This window comes from Ovis canadensis, chromosome 2 (genome assembly GCF_042477335.2).
Source record: "Ovis canadensis isolate MfBH-ARS-UI-01 breed Bighorn chromosome 2, ARS-UI_OviCan_v2, whole genome shotgun sequence".
Classification (NCBI taxonomy): Eukaryota; Metazoa; Chordata; class Mammalia; order Artiodactyla; family Bovidae; genus Ovis; species Ovis canadensis.
The window spans coordinates 225,929,934-225,947,214 of NC_091246.1; the positions used below are offsets into that span (position 1 = coordinate 225,929,934).

At 43.1% G+C, this 17,281-nt stretch overlaps 2 protein-coding genes across 8 annotated transcripts in view; one reads left to right on the plus strand and one right to left on the minus strand.

The window, feature by feature from the left end:
- USP37 (ubiquitin specific peptidase 37) overlaps positions 1-4,595 on the minus strand; it is an 85,694-nt gene extending 81,099 nt beyond the window's left edge. For 2 of the 6 annotated variants that reach the window (XM_069578343.1, XM_069578350.1), the window contains exon 1: positions 4,162-4,404. The gene's annotated coding sequence lies outside the window, so the exon portion shown is untranslated. Of the gene's footprint in view, positions 1-4,161 lie in introns of all 6 variants that reach the window. The other 4 variants (XM_069578345.1, XM_069578344.1, XM_069578346.1 and 1 more) reach the window with 4 other exon arrangements.
- CNOT9 (CCR4-NOT transcription complex subunit 9) overlaps positions 4,470-17,281 on the plus strand; it is a 31,359-nt gene continuing 18,547 nt past the window's right edge. Inside the window, exon 1 of one of the 2 annotated variants that reach the window (XM_069578353.1) lies at positions 4,470-4,959. In XM_069578353.1, coding sequence (XP_069434454.1) covers positions 4,936-4,959 — 24 coding nt within the window. In that variant the 5' untranslated portion in view covers positions 4,470-4,935. Of the gene's footprint in view, positions 4,960-6,101; positions 6,229-17,281 lie in introns of those variants that run through there. The other variant, XM_069578354.1, reaches the window with a different exon arrangement.

A 17,281-nucleotide genomic window follows, 5' to 3' on the forward strand; every position in this document is an offset into this window, starting at 1 on the left:
GAGTCAGTAAGAAACACACCAGAACTCATGTTTGTAACTGCTACCATACTGCATCCTCAAAGGTTTGTAGCAACCACTTTCCAGTCTTCATTCTCTCAAGCTTTTTCTATGCAACAAATTCTTTATCCTATAATAGGACTTTTAAAAAATCTATTACCAACTCAGGTGGTGCTAGTGGTAAAGAACCTGCCTGCCAATGCAGGGGACATAAGAGACGTGGGTTTGATCCCTGTGTCAAGAAAATCCCTTGGAGGAGGAAATGGCAACCCACTCTGGCATCTTTGCCTGGAAAATCCTATGGACAGAGGAGGCTGGCAGGCTACAGTCCATGGGGTGGCAAAGAGTCAGACATGACTGAATTGACTTAGCACACCAACTAAAGAGTGCACTCCTTCTCTCAACTTTCTCTCTCAAGGAGAAGGGGGAGATGGAGGGGACCTGCCTTACTTTCTTTTTTACTCCAACAAAACAACAGGTACTTAGTAAATGCTAAAATACTTGCTACTGAGGCTAATTCCCCTCCCAAGCATTAAAAATATTTTTAAATCTTATTGCGGTAAGAATATTTAACATGAGATCTACCCTCTTAACAAACATTTAAGTGTACAATATAGTATTGTTAACTATAGGTACAATGTTGTACCGCTTATCTTTAGAACTTATTCGTCTTGCTTAATTGAAACATTCTCTCAAACATTTTAACAGCTCATCACTACCTATCAAATCCAAATGCTTCTGTGTTTGGCACTCCTATTTTTAATTTTCTATTTCTCTACACAAATTTTGTTCTACACACACAAATTATTAAATTTTGGTATTTTCTTCCATAACCACCACCAGCAACTTACTTAAACATGAAATTTTTCTTTACATATTTTTGGAAACTTATTTACTGGTCTTGCAGTTTAACCTGTTGTTAAAATATGTAAATCACTGCTTTGATTTCTAAGGGCTTTCTTTCCTAAAATGAGCCATAAAACTAATGCACAAAGAGATAAAATTGTGTGGTGGCTGAAAACAAAGAGAGAAGTTGACCTCAATGAAATTTTTCTCCAATTCAAAGAACCTAAAGTCTGAATGATTCTATGACCTAGGAACAGGTAATATTGCCCAAAGAGGGAAACTTTGTCTTTTTGCATCTTTTGTCTGTGGAGTGAAAAAAGGCGCTTGTCATCAGTTAACAAAAATATCAGTAAGCTGGTGTTTCCCAAAGACATGATGGTTCTTCTAGCAAGCTCCAATTTACTTATTCATTTCAACAAATTCTTGAGAAACAGAAATGAAATCATTTCTAACCCATATTCAAGTGGAAGATAGACTTTAAATCACACAAGTAAATATATAATTAAAAGTACTGAATATGGTACAAAGTTCAGGGCATGGTGAGAAATTCTCACAGGGTACCTAATTTAGGATGGGTAGGGGAATACACCGGAGAAGGCGATGGCACCCCACTCCAGTACTCTTGCCTGGAAAGTCCCATGGATGGAGGAGCCTGGCAGGCTACAGTCCATGGGGTCGCTGAGGGTCAGACACGACTGAGTGACTTCACTTTCACTTTTCACTTTCATGCATTGGAGAAGGAAACGGCAACCCACTCCAGTGTTCTTGCCTGGAGAATCCCAGGGACGGCGGAGCCTGGCGGGCTGCCGTCTATGGGGTCGCACAGAGTCGGACACGACTGACTTGACTGAGCAGCAGCAGCAGCAGCAGGGGGATACACAGAGAAGGCAATGGCATCCCACTTCAGTATGCTCGCCTGGAAAATCCCATGGGTGGAGAAGCCTGGTAGGCTGCAGTCCATGGGGTCTCTAAGAGTCGGACATGACTGAGGGACTTCACTTTCACTTTTCACTTTCATGCATTGGAGAAGGAAATGGCAACCCACTCCAGTGTTCTTGCCTGGAGAATCCCAGGGATGGCGGAGTCTGGTGGGCTGCTGTCTATGGGGTCGCACAGAGTCAGACACGACTGACGCGACTTAGCAGCAGCAGGGGGATACAGGTTAGAGAGTATCAAGAGAAGGCTTCTCTAAGGAAGTACCACATCAGGTGAAAATTGAAGAATGAGTTAATTGAGAGATAGTCATGCTGGAACAGTCCAGAACCACACATGCAAAGGTTCTATGGTGGGAAATAACTTGGTGTAACTAAGCAAATGAAAAACATTGTGGCTGGAGTTTAGTGAGGGAAAAGAGAATGGGGTGAAATGAAGTGGGAAAGAATCAGGTTATGCAGAATCTTACACATCATAGTAAACATTTTTAATTTTATCCTAATGTAATAAATATTTAGTCATGGGAAATCCACTGAAGGTTTTTAAGCAGACAAATGACATGTTACTGCTAAATGGAAACGTGATATGGTTGGTTTGGGTTTGGGAAGGAGAGTGACAAAAGCAAGAATGAAAGAAATTAGAACCAGTTGAAGTGATTCAGCTTATAATAACAATTACAATAATAGTTAATACTCACTGGCTATTTAATGTAATGTGCTTACCATGGTTATTTCATTTAATCCTTATAGCAGTCCAACAAGGTGATCATTCCCATTTTACAAATGAGACTGTAAGGAACATTAAGTCCAGGTGAAAAAGTGTTGTCGCTTGAATTACAAAAGTGATAATGAAAATATACAGAAATAGATCCAAGACACATAATGGAAATACAATAAATAGAACCTGAAGAGAGTATAGATACATGGGATGATGAGAAGTCAAGATTAGTTTTCAAGGTTCTAGACTACGTAAATGGAAATACCACTTAATAAAATGGGATACTGGAAAATAACATATTTAGGTATGGAGGGGAGACTGGTTTCAGATTTGTTCTTTTGAAACTCTTAAGGAAAAAAATCAAATTAAGATGTCCAGCAGACAATTAGCTATTTAGACTCTGAGTTGAAAACAGAGGAAATACACTGGAAATAAAACTTCTCAAGTCATCTATTGTTGTTAAGTCACTAAGTCCGTGTCCAGCTCTTTGTGATTCCATGGACTGCAGCACACCACACTTCCCTGTCCTTCACCATCAACATACAGGTAGAATCTAAAGCTTAGGGTGGAAGGGAACAGTAAAAGGAGAACAAGACTGCACCCAGATATCCATTTTATTCCATCAAACATCTCTCACTATGATCATCGATTACTTTGATGTCAACAAGCTTTTCAGTCATTTGTCTTTACCTTTCAACAGAATTCAACATCATTGATAACTTCTTTCATCTTTTCTGCAAAACTTGTACTCCTCTATCAGGTTACAAAACACCAAGAATCCCTCAGCGCTCCATCCTAGGTCCCTTTCCTTTTTAGCAATGCACTCTCCTCAGGCAATTTCATCCACATCCATGGCTTCAATTACTATCAATTACTTCAATTACTATCAACTATATATAGGTGATGTCTATATACATACACACACACACACATTTATCTATACACCCAGCTTACAACTAAGCTCCAACCCCAGTATAATCCAATTGCCTACTTGACATCCGCTGTTCAGACAGCTCTTCCAGTTAGAGGCATGTCAGACACTGCCACCCCCAAGAGGCATTTACACAGAGCCTAAATTTTGAAAGGATTACAAAACCACCCACAGACCAACTTTCTAGACAGAGGATTTTGTCATAAATTATTATTTCCTTTCACAGATCATGACCTAAAATAGGTAAACCTGACAACCTGATTTGATGGCTAGAGATGGGGAACAACCAAAGGCACGAAAAAAAATATAACCCATGCCTTTGAGTGAAAGATGACTAGGAGAGAGGTGAAGAATAGCCAAGAAAGTGAAACAGTATCATATCCCAAGGCCCGATGGACATGCGGCAACGGAAGTCACCTGAAGAGATAGCAGGCCTCGCTAAAGGGCGAGTGACGGACAACAACAGCCCCCAGCAAAGAGGGGCCAGGTTTGGGTCACGGGGGGGAGCGAGTGACAGTAAAGACCCGGTCAAAGGAGAGGAAAAGCCTGAGGGAACACACAAGTGGAGTACCTGTGAGGCGACAGAGGGCGTCGCGGGAACGGGGGTGGGCTGAACCGCAGCCGGTGAACTCCAAAAGAGTGAACGCCGAGTGGGCGGACCGCACGGGGCGAGAAGTGAGGGGCGGGGGGGGCAGGGTAAAACGGCTCCGTTGAGACGCTCGCCGGGCCCGCCTTACCTGTACCTGCGAGTCGGAGCTTTGGACAGGCCTGCCGGAAGCACGGAGTCCGCGTGGAGAGGGAGGAGCTGGGGGTCGCGAAGGAAGGGACGCCGGGCACGGAGAGGGGCCGCTCAGTCCCCCAGTTAGGGAGAGCGGCTGATGGCGGGAACTGTGACCACACGCAAACACGCACGCACGCACGCACACCCGACGCGACCAGGAGTAGCGCGTGCGCGCAAGCCTGGAAACTCCGCCCTTTCTACGCCCTCTCTCCGCCCCAGTACCGGGCGAAATCACGCCGAGGTAGCCCCGCCCCTGCCCGGACCGTAGTACGCACGCGCACTCTCTACTTCACGCACTTTTCGCCTTCCTACCATTTCCCTCCTACAGAGTCCAGTTGGGCATGCGCACTGTTGTCCTCCCGGTCTGCCCGGTTTTTCCCGCCCTTCACTGGCCTCCGGAGGAAGGTCAGAGTTCACGCCCTTCTCTGGAGATACCAGCTCCAAGCTGGGGATGGGGGAGACTAGCAGGAGGCGGGTGTCCTTCCGGTCTTGAAACTTCAGGGGCAAAACAGACTCGAGGATTAACTCCAGGAGCTGGGGGGGGGTGGGGCGGGAAGAGGTTGTGTGGGCGGGGTCAGAGGTGAAAGGTCAGAGGGCTGCGGAGGGGGCGGAGCGAGCCGGAGGCGGATGGCGGCTGCGGCGTGTCATCATCTTCGGCGGCTGAGGCGCTGAAGCTGGGACGCGGCTTGGCGCGTCCGGCAGTGGGAGGAGAGCGGCGTCCTCTCCCAACATGCACAGTCTGGCGACGGCTGCGGTAAGTGACTGGGCCGCCCAGCCTGGGCCCCAGACCTCTCCTCAGCCCCGCGTTTCGGCCTTTTCTCCTAGCCCCGTGTGGCAGGCTAAGAGTCCTCCAGCCCTCAACCCGCGAAGACCCGGCCCCCCTCCTCGCTGAGCTTGGCTGTGACGGAGCCTGCCCCCACTCTCCCTGCCTGCCGGCTCTCGCGGCCTCTGGCTCGGTGTAGCGCGTTCTTTTCCGGCCCCGGGGCCTGGTCGCGCGGCTGGAGCGCCTCCTTTGCGGCCCAGGGGGGCCATTCATTGATTCATTGCTCTACCAACAGTTTTAGGCCGCCGTTTGCGTGCTTGGCGTTGGCGGGGACGAGGGGACTTCCGAGGTGCATCTGACCCTCCCTGCCTAGGCACATCGCGGCGGGGAGGAAACGGCCTCTAGCTTAAACCACTTGCTCTACAGATAAAAAATCCGAGACCTGAACAAGTGACTAGTTAGGATGTCTGACTTACGGTTCTCTGCGTTTAAAACCTTTTTTCATACATCTCTTTTTACCAGCGTGATCTTTGATCAAGAAAAACAGTGTAAACTCCTAATAACCATGCACTGTGGCTCAGAGGGTAGAGTCTGCCTGCAATGCGGGAGACCTGGGTTCGATCCCTGGGTCGGGAAGGTCCCCTGGAGAAGGAGATGACAACCCAGTCCAGTATTCTTGCCTGGAAAATCCCATGGACGGAGGAGCCTGGCAGGCTACATACAGTCCGTGGGGTCGCACAGAGGTGGACACGACTGAGCGACAAACACACAACCTAGCTAAAGTAATCCTGAGGTTTCCCGTTTTGTTGAGGTAAAACCCAAACACTTTGCATTGCCTACAAGGCCCTCCCTGAGCGTTAATGTTCCTTACCCCTGTTTTCAGTCTCATCACATTGCTTTGCAGGCTCCAGCTACAACTGGCCGCCGTTCCAACTTTTCTACTTAAGCTTTAACCAAGTTTTGATTCATTTACTTCTTATTTGTCCCCCTTTTGAGGTCAGGGACAGGGATCATGTAGATCCTGTTTATATGACTACTTCAGTGCCAGGACAGTTCCTGGCACCAAGTAAGGGCTCAAATATTTTTGCTGAATGCCGGGGTATTGATGAGGGCAGTGACCACTGAGAGCAAATAGCTGTGATGGGCAGACAGTATCATGTGATTTGAGCATACTCTTCGGAATGCTTATCCAACTTTTTTCAGTTGCATCAAGGCGAAGTGGCTTAAAGAGAGAATAATATACTGAAGTTGCATTTCCAGGTAAAATGACATAAATCCTTAATAGAAGACAAAAGTTAAAGTTTAAAAGTGAGTTGGGTGTGACTAGGTTACAGACAGCCTTGTCATTTCCAGGGCTAGTGGCGTCTCTGCCTCCTGGCACCTTCTTTCTAAAGTGTTTGAAACTTAACAGGGTGAGGTATCTTTTATATAATCTCTTAACTAGGTGACTGCAGTTTCTCCAGCTTTTTTGTTTCTTCCACATTTTACATGTAATACAACAGTAAAGAATCTGCCTGCAATGCAGGAGACCTGGGTTTGATCCCTGGGTCAGGAAGACCCCTTGTAGAAGGGAATGGTTACCCATTCCAGTATTCTTGCCTGGATAATTCCATGGACAGAGGGTTTGCAAAGAGTTGGACAGGACTCAGTGACTAACATGAGAAGAAGCCAGTCAGAAAATGAGGTTGCTGCTGTTTGGAGGGGACAGTTTAAACAAAGAATTCTAAGGTTGGCTTGTCTATGTCTCAGAATCTGATTGTGACTTCTCTAGGTTTTGATACCAAGCTGCTGTTTGCCCTGTGCCTCCCCAGTCTCTACCTATTCAACTTTTCTTTTCAGTTGCTCCCTAATACATCTTTCAAACAGCCATTAGAGCTCTGGTTCATTACTTAAAATATTCAATGCATGTTTCTTCAATTAAATTTACAGTGACTTATCTTTATTAAGAAATTGAACTTTTGGTGTTTTTTTTCCACCCGTTTTGCTATTTGGACTACACAAACGCTCTAAGTTCATTTGTACTATTTATTCACTGGAATATTTGGTTAATAAAGAGACTGAAGCAAAAAAAAGTTGAGCCACCCCTTTCCCAATCCTTAGTGCCTTCCTTTAGGCTAAACTGACTGTATTGTTCTCATCTGGTTAAAGGGACACTGATGGTGTATCAGTTCAGTTCAGTCGCTCGGTCACGTCTGACCCCATGGACTGTGGCACGCCAGGCCTCAGTGTCCATCACCAACTCCTGAGCTTACTCAAACTCATGTCCGTTGAGTCAGTGATGCCATCCAGCCATCTCATCCTCTGATGGTGTATATTCCTCACTAAAAATTGTGTCAATAAGACATCCAACAGTGCCTACAATAATCTAAACTGCTTGAGAAGATGCTTGCTTTCTGTCTAACGATGAAAATTTGTGTTTGTGTATACCTTTTATTTTTTAATTGCAAATAAATAATGACTTCATCTAGGGAGGCAGTAGTATCAAAGGAGAATGTGATCACATATGAATGCAGTATGTTATTCACTGATTGGAGGAATTGAGATCATTTGGGATATCTTAAATATTGACTCTTTTGATATTTTATTATGCCAATAATTTCAAGTAGGTTGGACTCTTCATTCTTTACAGAATACTTCGTCCTAATGTCTTCATTATTGCCATCACAGAATATAATTACGTTCTCAAATCTAACAAAATAAAAACAGAAGTACCACACAGGATTGTATTAAATAAGAATAAGAAAGTGCTAGCCGGTGATGGACAGGGAGGCCTGGCATGCTGCGATTCATGGGGTTGCAGAGTCAGACACGACTGGGCAACTGAACAGTGGTTGACTGGGTTCATTCACTGGTTAAATGACTTGCTCCCAGAATTCAGCCTTCGGACTCTAATTCTTGCATCAGCAAAGTAACAAATCACTTGCTATGGACCTTGAAGTTTGGTTCAGCTTAACAGAACCACAGATTTTCACGTATACCATGAATCTTCTGTAATGAATGTTATGCTAGTGATCTAAAACAGCCAAAAGTAAGCCTTTAAGAGATGCACTGTGTATGCTCTTTTTTAAATTTCCAGTGGCAGTTCTAACGTTCTTAAACCCTTGTTTCTCCCTCACTATGTAACTAGCAGCTGCATTAGTCATTTCATATCTCTGTTGAAGCAGTGCTGGACTCCCAGATACCCTCTTCTTTTGCAAGTAAAAAGAACATTCTGCACTCTGAAGTATCTAATTTAGACACTGTCTCCTTCTTTGTCTCCTGTTGAAGATTTAAGCAAGTTGACCGAATTGTCTTTGTTTATTCACTTCCATTTTTAAAAGTTATTTTGAAGAACATTCTGGCCCTTCTTTTATAAAGATACAAATATTAAGCTAATTTGGTATTTCCCTTTGGCGCTGTTAGGAAAGTGAGTTTTCTTATTGTATCATCATTATATAGACACCAAAAGCCATGTGTTGAGCCTTCTCCAGACTTTGGAAAATAATCTCTATTTCAGTCAGAATACAGTCTGGAATACAAAATTCCATTTTGTATTCACTGTCACATATTCATCGATAAGAAAACCAACTTGTTTTTTTGACCCTTGAACATGAAATTTTGCTGATAGATTTAGCCATTTTCTGTTTAAGAGAGCCATCAACAACTTTTTAAAATTTACTCAAGAGGAGGGATCATATTTCTTTCCCATTTATGGGTAAATGTAGGTCTCTTTTAAGTTATAAATATCTTTCTCCTTTTCACATTGTGTTAAGGTTTTTTAGAAGTGGGAGACCAACTATCAGTATAGTTAATTGGAGTTTGTGTTTGTGACACTTGGAGTTAACCATTAATGACTCACTTTGGTAAATGTCTTGCCTATGTTAGGCTTCATTGAAAGAAAAAATTTACTTGAAATAACATTTTCCACATATAAACCAATAGACAGGTAAGAAGAGAATGAGTCCCTCCTGAGTTTTGATAGTGTGAACTTAAAAAAAATTTTTTTTTCCTTTTAATCTATTAAAAGGAAAGGACCGCTGACTTTAACCAGGTTATATATGAGCATATAATTAAATATAATTGATCTTGTTTCTGATCTTGAAAGTTTTGAAGATGATAACTAATAGTCCAAATCAGACTTCTCATAGAGTGACTTTGTTTCTGGGTATGTTCATTGATCTCACTGTTTACTCAAATCCAACTGCAACAGAATATCAAGCTTAAAGTTCTATATTGGGTTATTAAATATTAAATTTCTTCAGCTTGGAATATTTGTGATTTCAGTCCTGTGGACTAAGTAGGGCTCACTGATTCTAGAGACAAGTGTTAGTAGACTAGAGTTTAAATGTAATTCTGCCATATACTTGCTTATGTGAACTCCAGTAAGTTAAATCCCCTGAACCTCTTTCTTTTAGAATTTTGAGAATAATTTGAGATAATCCACAGTGACTGGCACTTAGTATGTTCAGTAAATATTGCCTCCTATTAAAAGTTCCTAGAAAAGTCAAACCTAGTTTATGGAGGGCTGAATGTGGGGTTTACTGAAAGAAGTATAGAGAATTTGGGGGGATAATGGAGTGTCCAGTAATGTATCTTAATTGCAGTGGTGGTTACTCTGGTATATAGATATCTCAAAATTCATTGACATGTATACTTAAATGAGTATATATAACAGTTTTATTGTATGCAAATTATGCCTCAGTAAAATTGTTTGGTAGACATTTAGTCTCTCACTTTAAAGAAAGTTCTGAGATTTTAGAGGCAACTAAGACTTAATTATTTAATATAGTTCCCTCATTTAACCAGTGGATATTGAGGCTCAGAAAAGTAAATGATTCATCGTAGGTAGCACAATTCTAGAAATGGCAAAACCGTTTTGAAACCACTTCTAGCTCCCAGTCTAGTGTGCATTCCAGTTAGGTACTTGTGTTGTTACTTGCTAATTGAGGTCTTTCTGATTTTTTTTTTCTTTTTAACTTTTTTTGGCCGCACACGAGGCTCAATCCAACCAACAATTGAACCTGGGCCCCCTGTAGTGAAAGTGCGGAGTCCTCTAACTACTGGACCACCTGGGAAGTCCCAGGGTCTTTCCTAGTCTTAAACCTGATAAACAGGTTCTTAATCCTAGGTCTATTAATGGATTATAGGTAGACTCTATGAATTCCCTGGAATTATTTGTAAATTTTAGGTAAATGTAAATTACATGCAAGACAGTTTACAATTGTGTATTTTTCTGAGGAAATGATCTAGAAATTTCATTTGATTCAGAAATTGCTAACCTCTGCTTGTGTGGTAGTATTCTGTTGTTAGTGTGTCTAAGTTAGGTAGTCTCCAAAAGGTGAAAGTGAAAGTTGCTCAGTGGTGTCCAACTCTTTGTGTTCCCATGGACTGTGTAGCCTGCCAGGCTCCCCTGTCCATGGAATTCGACAGGCAAGAATACTGGAGTGGGTAACCATTCCCTTCTCCAGGGGATCTTCCCAACCCAGGGATTGAACCTGGGTCTCCTGCATTGCAGACAGATTCTTTACCATCTGAGCCACCAGGGAAGCCCCAGTTTCCAAAAGGTAAGTTAGATGAATTTGTTTCTTTGTCACTGGATGGTATGTGCAAGTAGATTGAGTTTGTATCAGCCACAGCCTCAGAGGTATATTAGTAAATTATAAATTAGAAGAATTGTAGCAACTGAACTAAGAATCTTTAGAGGTGATCTTTAAATAGAGAACTGGAGGAGGGCAGAAATCTGCCCACTGTTTACTCATAGTTCCATCAGCTGTAAAATGAGGGTAATACCATGATGCTGTGATCGTTCAGTGAAACCATGTTTTAAAGAGTACAATTCAGGGCTTTCCTCCTGGTTCACTGGTAAAGAATCTGCCTGCCAATGCGGAAGACACAGGTTTGATAACTGATCCAGGAGTATCTCACATGCCATGGAGCAGCTAGGCCCATAGCTAGTGTGCCACAACTGTTGAGCCTGTGCTCTAGAGCCCAGGTACCATAAGTCCTGAGCCCACCTGCTGAAACTACTGAAACCCAAGTGCCCTAGAGATTGTGTTCTGAAACAGAAGCCACGGCAACGAGAAGCCCCCACCCTATAACTAGAAAAAGCTCACGAGCCACCAACAAAGACCCAGCACAGCCTAAATACGTAAGCTAATTTAAAAAATAAGAGTATAATACAGTTCCCTCTCTTTCCTCATCTACCCTACCTTCTCTTTTACATCCCATTCCCTTTTAGGAAGTCATCAATTTTCAGATTCGTATTTTTGTGAAAGTGAAGTCGCTCAGTTGTGTCCGACTCTTTGTGACCCCATGGCCTGTAGCCTACCAGGCTTCTCCATCCATGGGATTCTCCAGGCAAGAATACTGGAGTGGGTTACCATTTCCCTCTCCAGGGGATCTTCCCGACCCAGGGATTGAACCCGGGGCTCCCGCATTGGAGGCAGACGCTTTAACCTTTGAGCCACCAGGGAAGCCCTAGTCATTTTTGTGAAAGGTGTACCTAAATAGTCTTTGGGCTTCAGAAGGAGAGGCAGATGCATCGGGCTTTTAGTTAATATTGCCATCAAGATCAAGTGAGGACTTCCCTGATGGCACAGTGGATGGGAACCTGCCAGTGCAAGGGAAACTGGTTCGATCCCTGGTCCTGAAGGATTCCGCATGCTGTGAAGGGACTGAGCCTGTGAGCCACAGCTACCAAGCCTGCATACTACAGCTACTGAAGCCCACGCACCTAGAGCTCCACAGCAAGAGAAGCCACTGCAATGAGAAGCCCGCCCACTGCAACAAAGAGTAGCCCCTGCTCACTGTAACTAGAGGAAGCCCTTCAAAGCAACAAAGACCCAGTGCAGCCAAAAATAAGTGAAATTAAAGATCTAGTGAGATGTTAGAGTTGTGCCTTGGGATTTTATTCAGGGATGATGTACAAAGTATTTTATCAGTTGTCTAGTAATATAAATTAATATGGAAATCAGTGCATAGTTCAAAATGTAAAAAGTAGGGAATGCCCTGGCAGTCCAGTGGGTAGAACCCAGCGATCTCACTTTCAGGTCCTAGATTCAGTACCTGGTCAGGGAACTGAAGATCCTGCAAACCTCAGGGTAAAAAAAAGGGGGTTGTAATATTTTTATTCTCCAAAAAACTAAATTTCCTTGTATGTTACAAAATTACTTGTTGATGTGTTGGTAGAGGTAGGGAAGGAGTGTGTATGTTTGTGTGTGGGTGGATGTTGGTGGTCAGCACTAGCTAAATTATGCCCATTTGAACCTTAATTTGATGTAGGGAATTATGTCAAACTATAATTGACCCTTCCCATTACAATGATGATTATTAAGCACCTCAAATCTCATTAAGAAGAAAATTTCTCTTAGTATCAATGATACTGGGTACTGGTTGTTTATCAGATTCTGCTGAACTAACAACAGTAGTGTTTTCATTTTTGTTTGCGGTTTTTATGTATTCCCTATCTTTATTGTCACAGAGTCACAGGAAATAGTTTTTTTGGAAAGTTGTCTTTAGATTAGACCTAATGACTGCAGCCATGAAATTAAAAGATGCTTACTCCTTGGAAGGAAAGTTATGAGCAACCTAGATAGCATATTGAAAAGCAGAGACATTACTTTGCCAACAAAGGTCTGTCCAGTCAAAGCTATGGTTTTTCCAGTGGTCATGTATGGATGTGAGAGTTGGACTGTGAAGAAAGCTGAGTGCCGAAGCATTGATGCTTTTGAACTGTGGTGTTGGAGAAGACTCTTGAGAGTCCCTTGGACTGCAAGGAGATCCAACCAGTCCATTCTGAAGGAGATCAGCCCTGGGATTTGTTTGGAAGGAAACTCCAGTACTTTGGCCACCTCATGCGAAGAGTTGACTCATTGGAAAAGACTTTGATGCTGGGAGGGATTGGGGGCAGGAGGAGAAGGGGATGACAGAGGATGAGATGGCTGGATGGCATCACTGACTAGATGGACGTGAGTCTGAGTGAACTCCGGGAGCTGGTGATGGACAGGGAGGCCTGGCATGCTGGGATTCATGTGGTCACAAAGAGTCGGACACGACTGAGCAACTGAACTGAACTGAATCTTTAAAGAAGTGAGAAGCAGCATTTGCAAGGCAGTTAAGAGTATGGACTTTGCTGCCCGACCACCTGAATTCAGATTCTGAGCTTTGCCACTTTTAAGTAACTTCTCAGTTTTCTCATCTAAGAAATGACTGTGATAATAAGCATTTATTTAAGATATTGCCTAATAGAGTAAGCGCTCTGTATGTGAACTCTCACTTTTAAAAAAATAACTATTTATACCATAACAAATAGGTATTCAGTGGGTTTAAACTACCTTCTGCTATTAAATCTGGGGCAGAATTCATCAGGGGTGATGAAAAGGAAGGTCCCTACCTCAGCTATTTTCTGGTACCAAATTGCCCTCACTGCCTCCTTCTCCTTGTTAGTGTGGCTGCAGAGCTCCTCTCTAAGGTTGTACCTGAGGGCCACATACCGACCTGACCTCCCAAGACCTTCTAGAACTAACCCCCAAAAAAGATGTCCTTTTCATCATAGGGCACTGGAATGCAAAAGTAGGAAAGCAAGAGACACCTGGAGTAACAGGCAGATTTGACCTTGGAGTACAGAATGAAGCAGGACCAAGGCCAACAGTTTGGCCAAGAGAACGCACTGGTCATAGCAAACACCCTCTTCCAACAACACAAGAGAAGATTCTACACATGGACATCTATACATGGTCAATAATGAAATCGGATTGATAATATTCTTTGCAGCCAAAGATGAAGAAGCTTTATACAGTCAGCAAAAACAAGACCTGGAGCTGACTGTGGCTCAGATCATGAACTCCTTATTGCAAAATTCAGACTTAAATTGAAGAAAGTAGGGAAAACCACTAGACCATTCAGGTATGACCTAAATCAAATCCCTTACGATTATACAATGGAAGTGAGAAATAGAGTCAAGGGATTAGATCTGATAGAGTGCCTGAAGAACTATGGACAGAGGTTTGTAACACTGTACAGGAGGCAGTGACCAAGACCACCCTCAAGAAAAAGAAATGAAAAAAGGCAAAATGGTTGTCTGAGGAGACCTTACACATAGCTGAGGAAAGAAGAGAAAAAGAAAAGGAAAAGGAGAAAAGGAAAGATATACCCATTTAAAGGCAGAGTTCCAAAGAATAGCTGCTGCTGCTAAGTCACTTCAGTCGTATCCAACTCTGTGTGACCCCATACACAACAGCCCACCAGGCTCCCCCATCCCTGGGAATCTCCAGGCAAGAACACTGGAGTGGGGTGCCATTTCATTCTCCAATGCATGAAGTGAAAAGTGAAAGTGAAGTCACTCAGTCATGTCTGACTCTTAGCGACCCCATGAACTGCAGCCCACCAGGCTCCACCCATGGGATTTTCCAGGCAAGAGTACTGGAGTGGGGTGCCATTGCCTTCTCCCCAAAGAATAGCAAGGAGAGATAAAGCCTTCCTCAGTGATCAGTGCAAAGAAATAAAGGAGAACAATAGAATGGGAAAGACTAGAGATCTCTTCAAGAAAAGTAGAGATACCAAGGGAACATTTCATGGAAAGATGGGCACAATAAAGGACAGAAATGCTGTGGACCTAACAGAAGCAGAAGATATTAAGAAGAGGTGGCAAGAATACACAGAAGAACTATACAAAAAAGATCATCATGACCCAGATAACCACAATGGTGTGATCATTCACCTAGAGCCAGACATCCTGGAATGCAAAGTCAGGTGGGTGTTGGGAAGCATCACTACGAACATGGCTAGTGGAGGTGAAGGAATTCCAGTTCAGCTATTTCAAATCCTGAAAGATGATGCTGTGAAAGTGCTGCACTCAATATGCCAGCAAATTTGAAAAACTCAGCAGTGGCCACGGGGCTGGAAAAGGTCAGTTTTCATTCCAGTCCCGAAAAAGGGCAATGCCAAAGAATGTTCAAACTACCACACAATTACACTCATCTCATATGCTAGCAAAGTAATGCTCAAAATTCTCCAAGCCAGGCTTCAACAGTATGTGAACTGTGCGTGAGCTTCCAGATGTTCAAGCTGGATTTAGAAAAGACAAAGGAACCAGAGATCAAATTGCTAACATCTGTTGGATCATAGAAAAAGCAAGAGAGTTCCAGAAAGACATCTACTGCTTTATTGATTACGCCAAAGCCTTTGACTGTGTAGATTACAACAGACTGTGGAATATTCTTCAAGAGATGGGAATACCAGACCACCTAACCTGCCTCCTGAGAAATCTGTATGCAGGCCAAGAAGCAACAGTTAGAACCGGACATGGAACAACAGACTGATTCCAAATTGGGAAAGGAGTACATCAAGACTGCATATTCTCACCCTGCTTATTTAACTTATATGCAGGGTACATCATGCGAAATGCCAGGCTGGATGAAGCACAAGCTGGAATCAAGATTGCTGGGAGAAATATCAATAACCTCAGTTAAGCAGATGACCACACCCTTATGGTAGAAAGTAAAGAGGAACTAAAGAGCCTCTTGATGCTAGTGACAGAAGAGAGAGAAAAAGCTGGCTTGAAACTCAACATTCAAAAAACGAAGTTCATGGCATCCAGTCACATCACTTCATGGCAAAGAGATGGGGAAACAATGAAAAGTGACAGACTTTCTTTTCTTGGGCTCGAAAATCACTGCAGATGGTGACTGCAGCCATGAAATTAAAAGACACTTGCTCCTTGGAAGAAAAGCTATCACCAACCTAGAGAGCATATTAAAAAGCAGAGACACTACTTTGCCAACAAAGGTCCGTCTAGTCAAATCTATGGTTTTTCCAGTAGTTATGTATGGATGTGAGAGCTGTACTGTGAAGAAAGCTGAGCACTGAAAAATCGGTGCTTTCTTTTTTTTTTTAATTTTTATAAAATTGATGCTTTTGAATTGTGGTGTTGGAGAGGACTCTTGAGAGTCCCTTGGACTTCAAGGAGATCCAACCCGTCCATCCTAAAGGAAATCAATCCTGAATATTCATTGGAAAGACTGTTGCTGAAGCTGAAACTCTTAATACTTTGGCCACCTGATGCAAAGAACTGACTCATTGGATAAGACTCTGATGCTGGGAGAGATTGAAGGCAGGATGAGATGGTTGGATGACATCACCAACTTGATGGACATGAGTTTGAGCAAGCTCTGGGTATTGGTGATATACAGGGAAGCCTGGTTTGCTGCAGTCCATGGGGTCACAAAGAGTTGGACATGACTGAGCAACTGAACTGACAGACCTCCCTAGCTCTCTTAGAACCAAAGTCTCATAGAGGCTAAAATTTCCGTAGTAGTTTCAAAAGGTGGAGTATTACTGGCAGCCGGTGGTCATGGCCATAGGGATTACCAGACACTGGCCCTTTAGAGTGCCAGCATCACTCCAGCGGCACAGTCTTCTATGTTGGAGTCAAACCAGCTCTGGAAATGGGAATATGTGGAGACAGGGCCTGGAGTTCCGAATCCATTATATGCTAGCTGGTACCTACCATTGCAGCCTGGTGGTGTTCACCTAGAGTTCCCCAGGATGGGATAGGGTACAGGAGTGCTGGAAACAAGTCATAGGTTGACTCTGGAGAGGATGGTAGAGCTTACTGATGGTAGTATCTGGATGACAGGCCTCTAAGAGTGAGTAATGACTAATCAGGATAGATGCTATATTGCTGGAACATTGTCCTACTCCCCTCTTTAGGATTGTAGGTAGTCCAAGAGATTGTGGGCAGGAGACCCAAAGCTACAATTTTAGCCCTTGTTTTCACTGAGCTTTTAAGGTGATGTAATACTCTAAATAAATATATCCTATCTTCCGGTGGAATTACGTTTCCAAAAATAATTTTTAAAGTTGAAGGCCTATCTGTGGCAGCATAGGAAAGGCAAATGCATGAACCATACTGTTATTGCTGTTGGGAATGGGGATCAGAAAACTACCCTATTCCTTCTACATCATTTAGGAATCTCATGTTTTCTTGAGCATCACTGATGGGAATTACAAAACAGCTTTTAGCAGATTACTCTGAGGCACTTAAGGAGGACTTAAGTTGCAGGGTATATAGTCCATTTAGCAGAACACTTTGTGGTTCATTCTAGCACACAAGAGAAATGATAAACATTAAGCTAAAAGCTTCTAATCGAGCTTCTGATTATAGAAGGCGATCGTTCAGCTTGAGTAAAGTAAATGTGAGTACCCCTCAGAGTCCACTTTAGACTTCATTCTGATTTTTAGCGAAGACAGTGTGCTTTTTGTTCCTCATCTTTATATCATGTGGGATGGGTCAGTCGCTATTCTATCACACTAAGGTGTTACGGGAATAAATAAA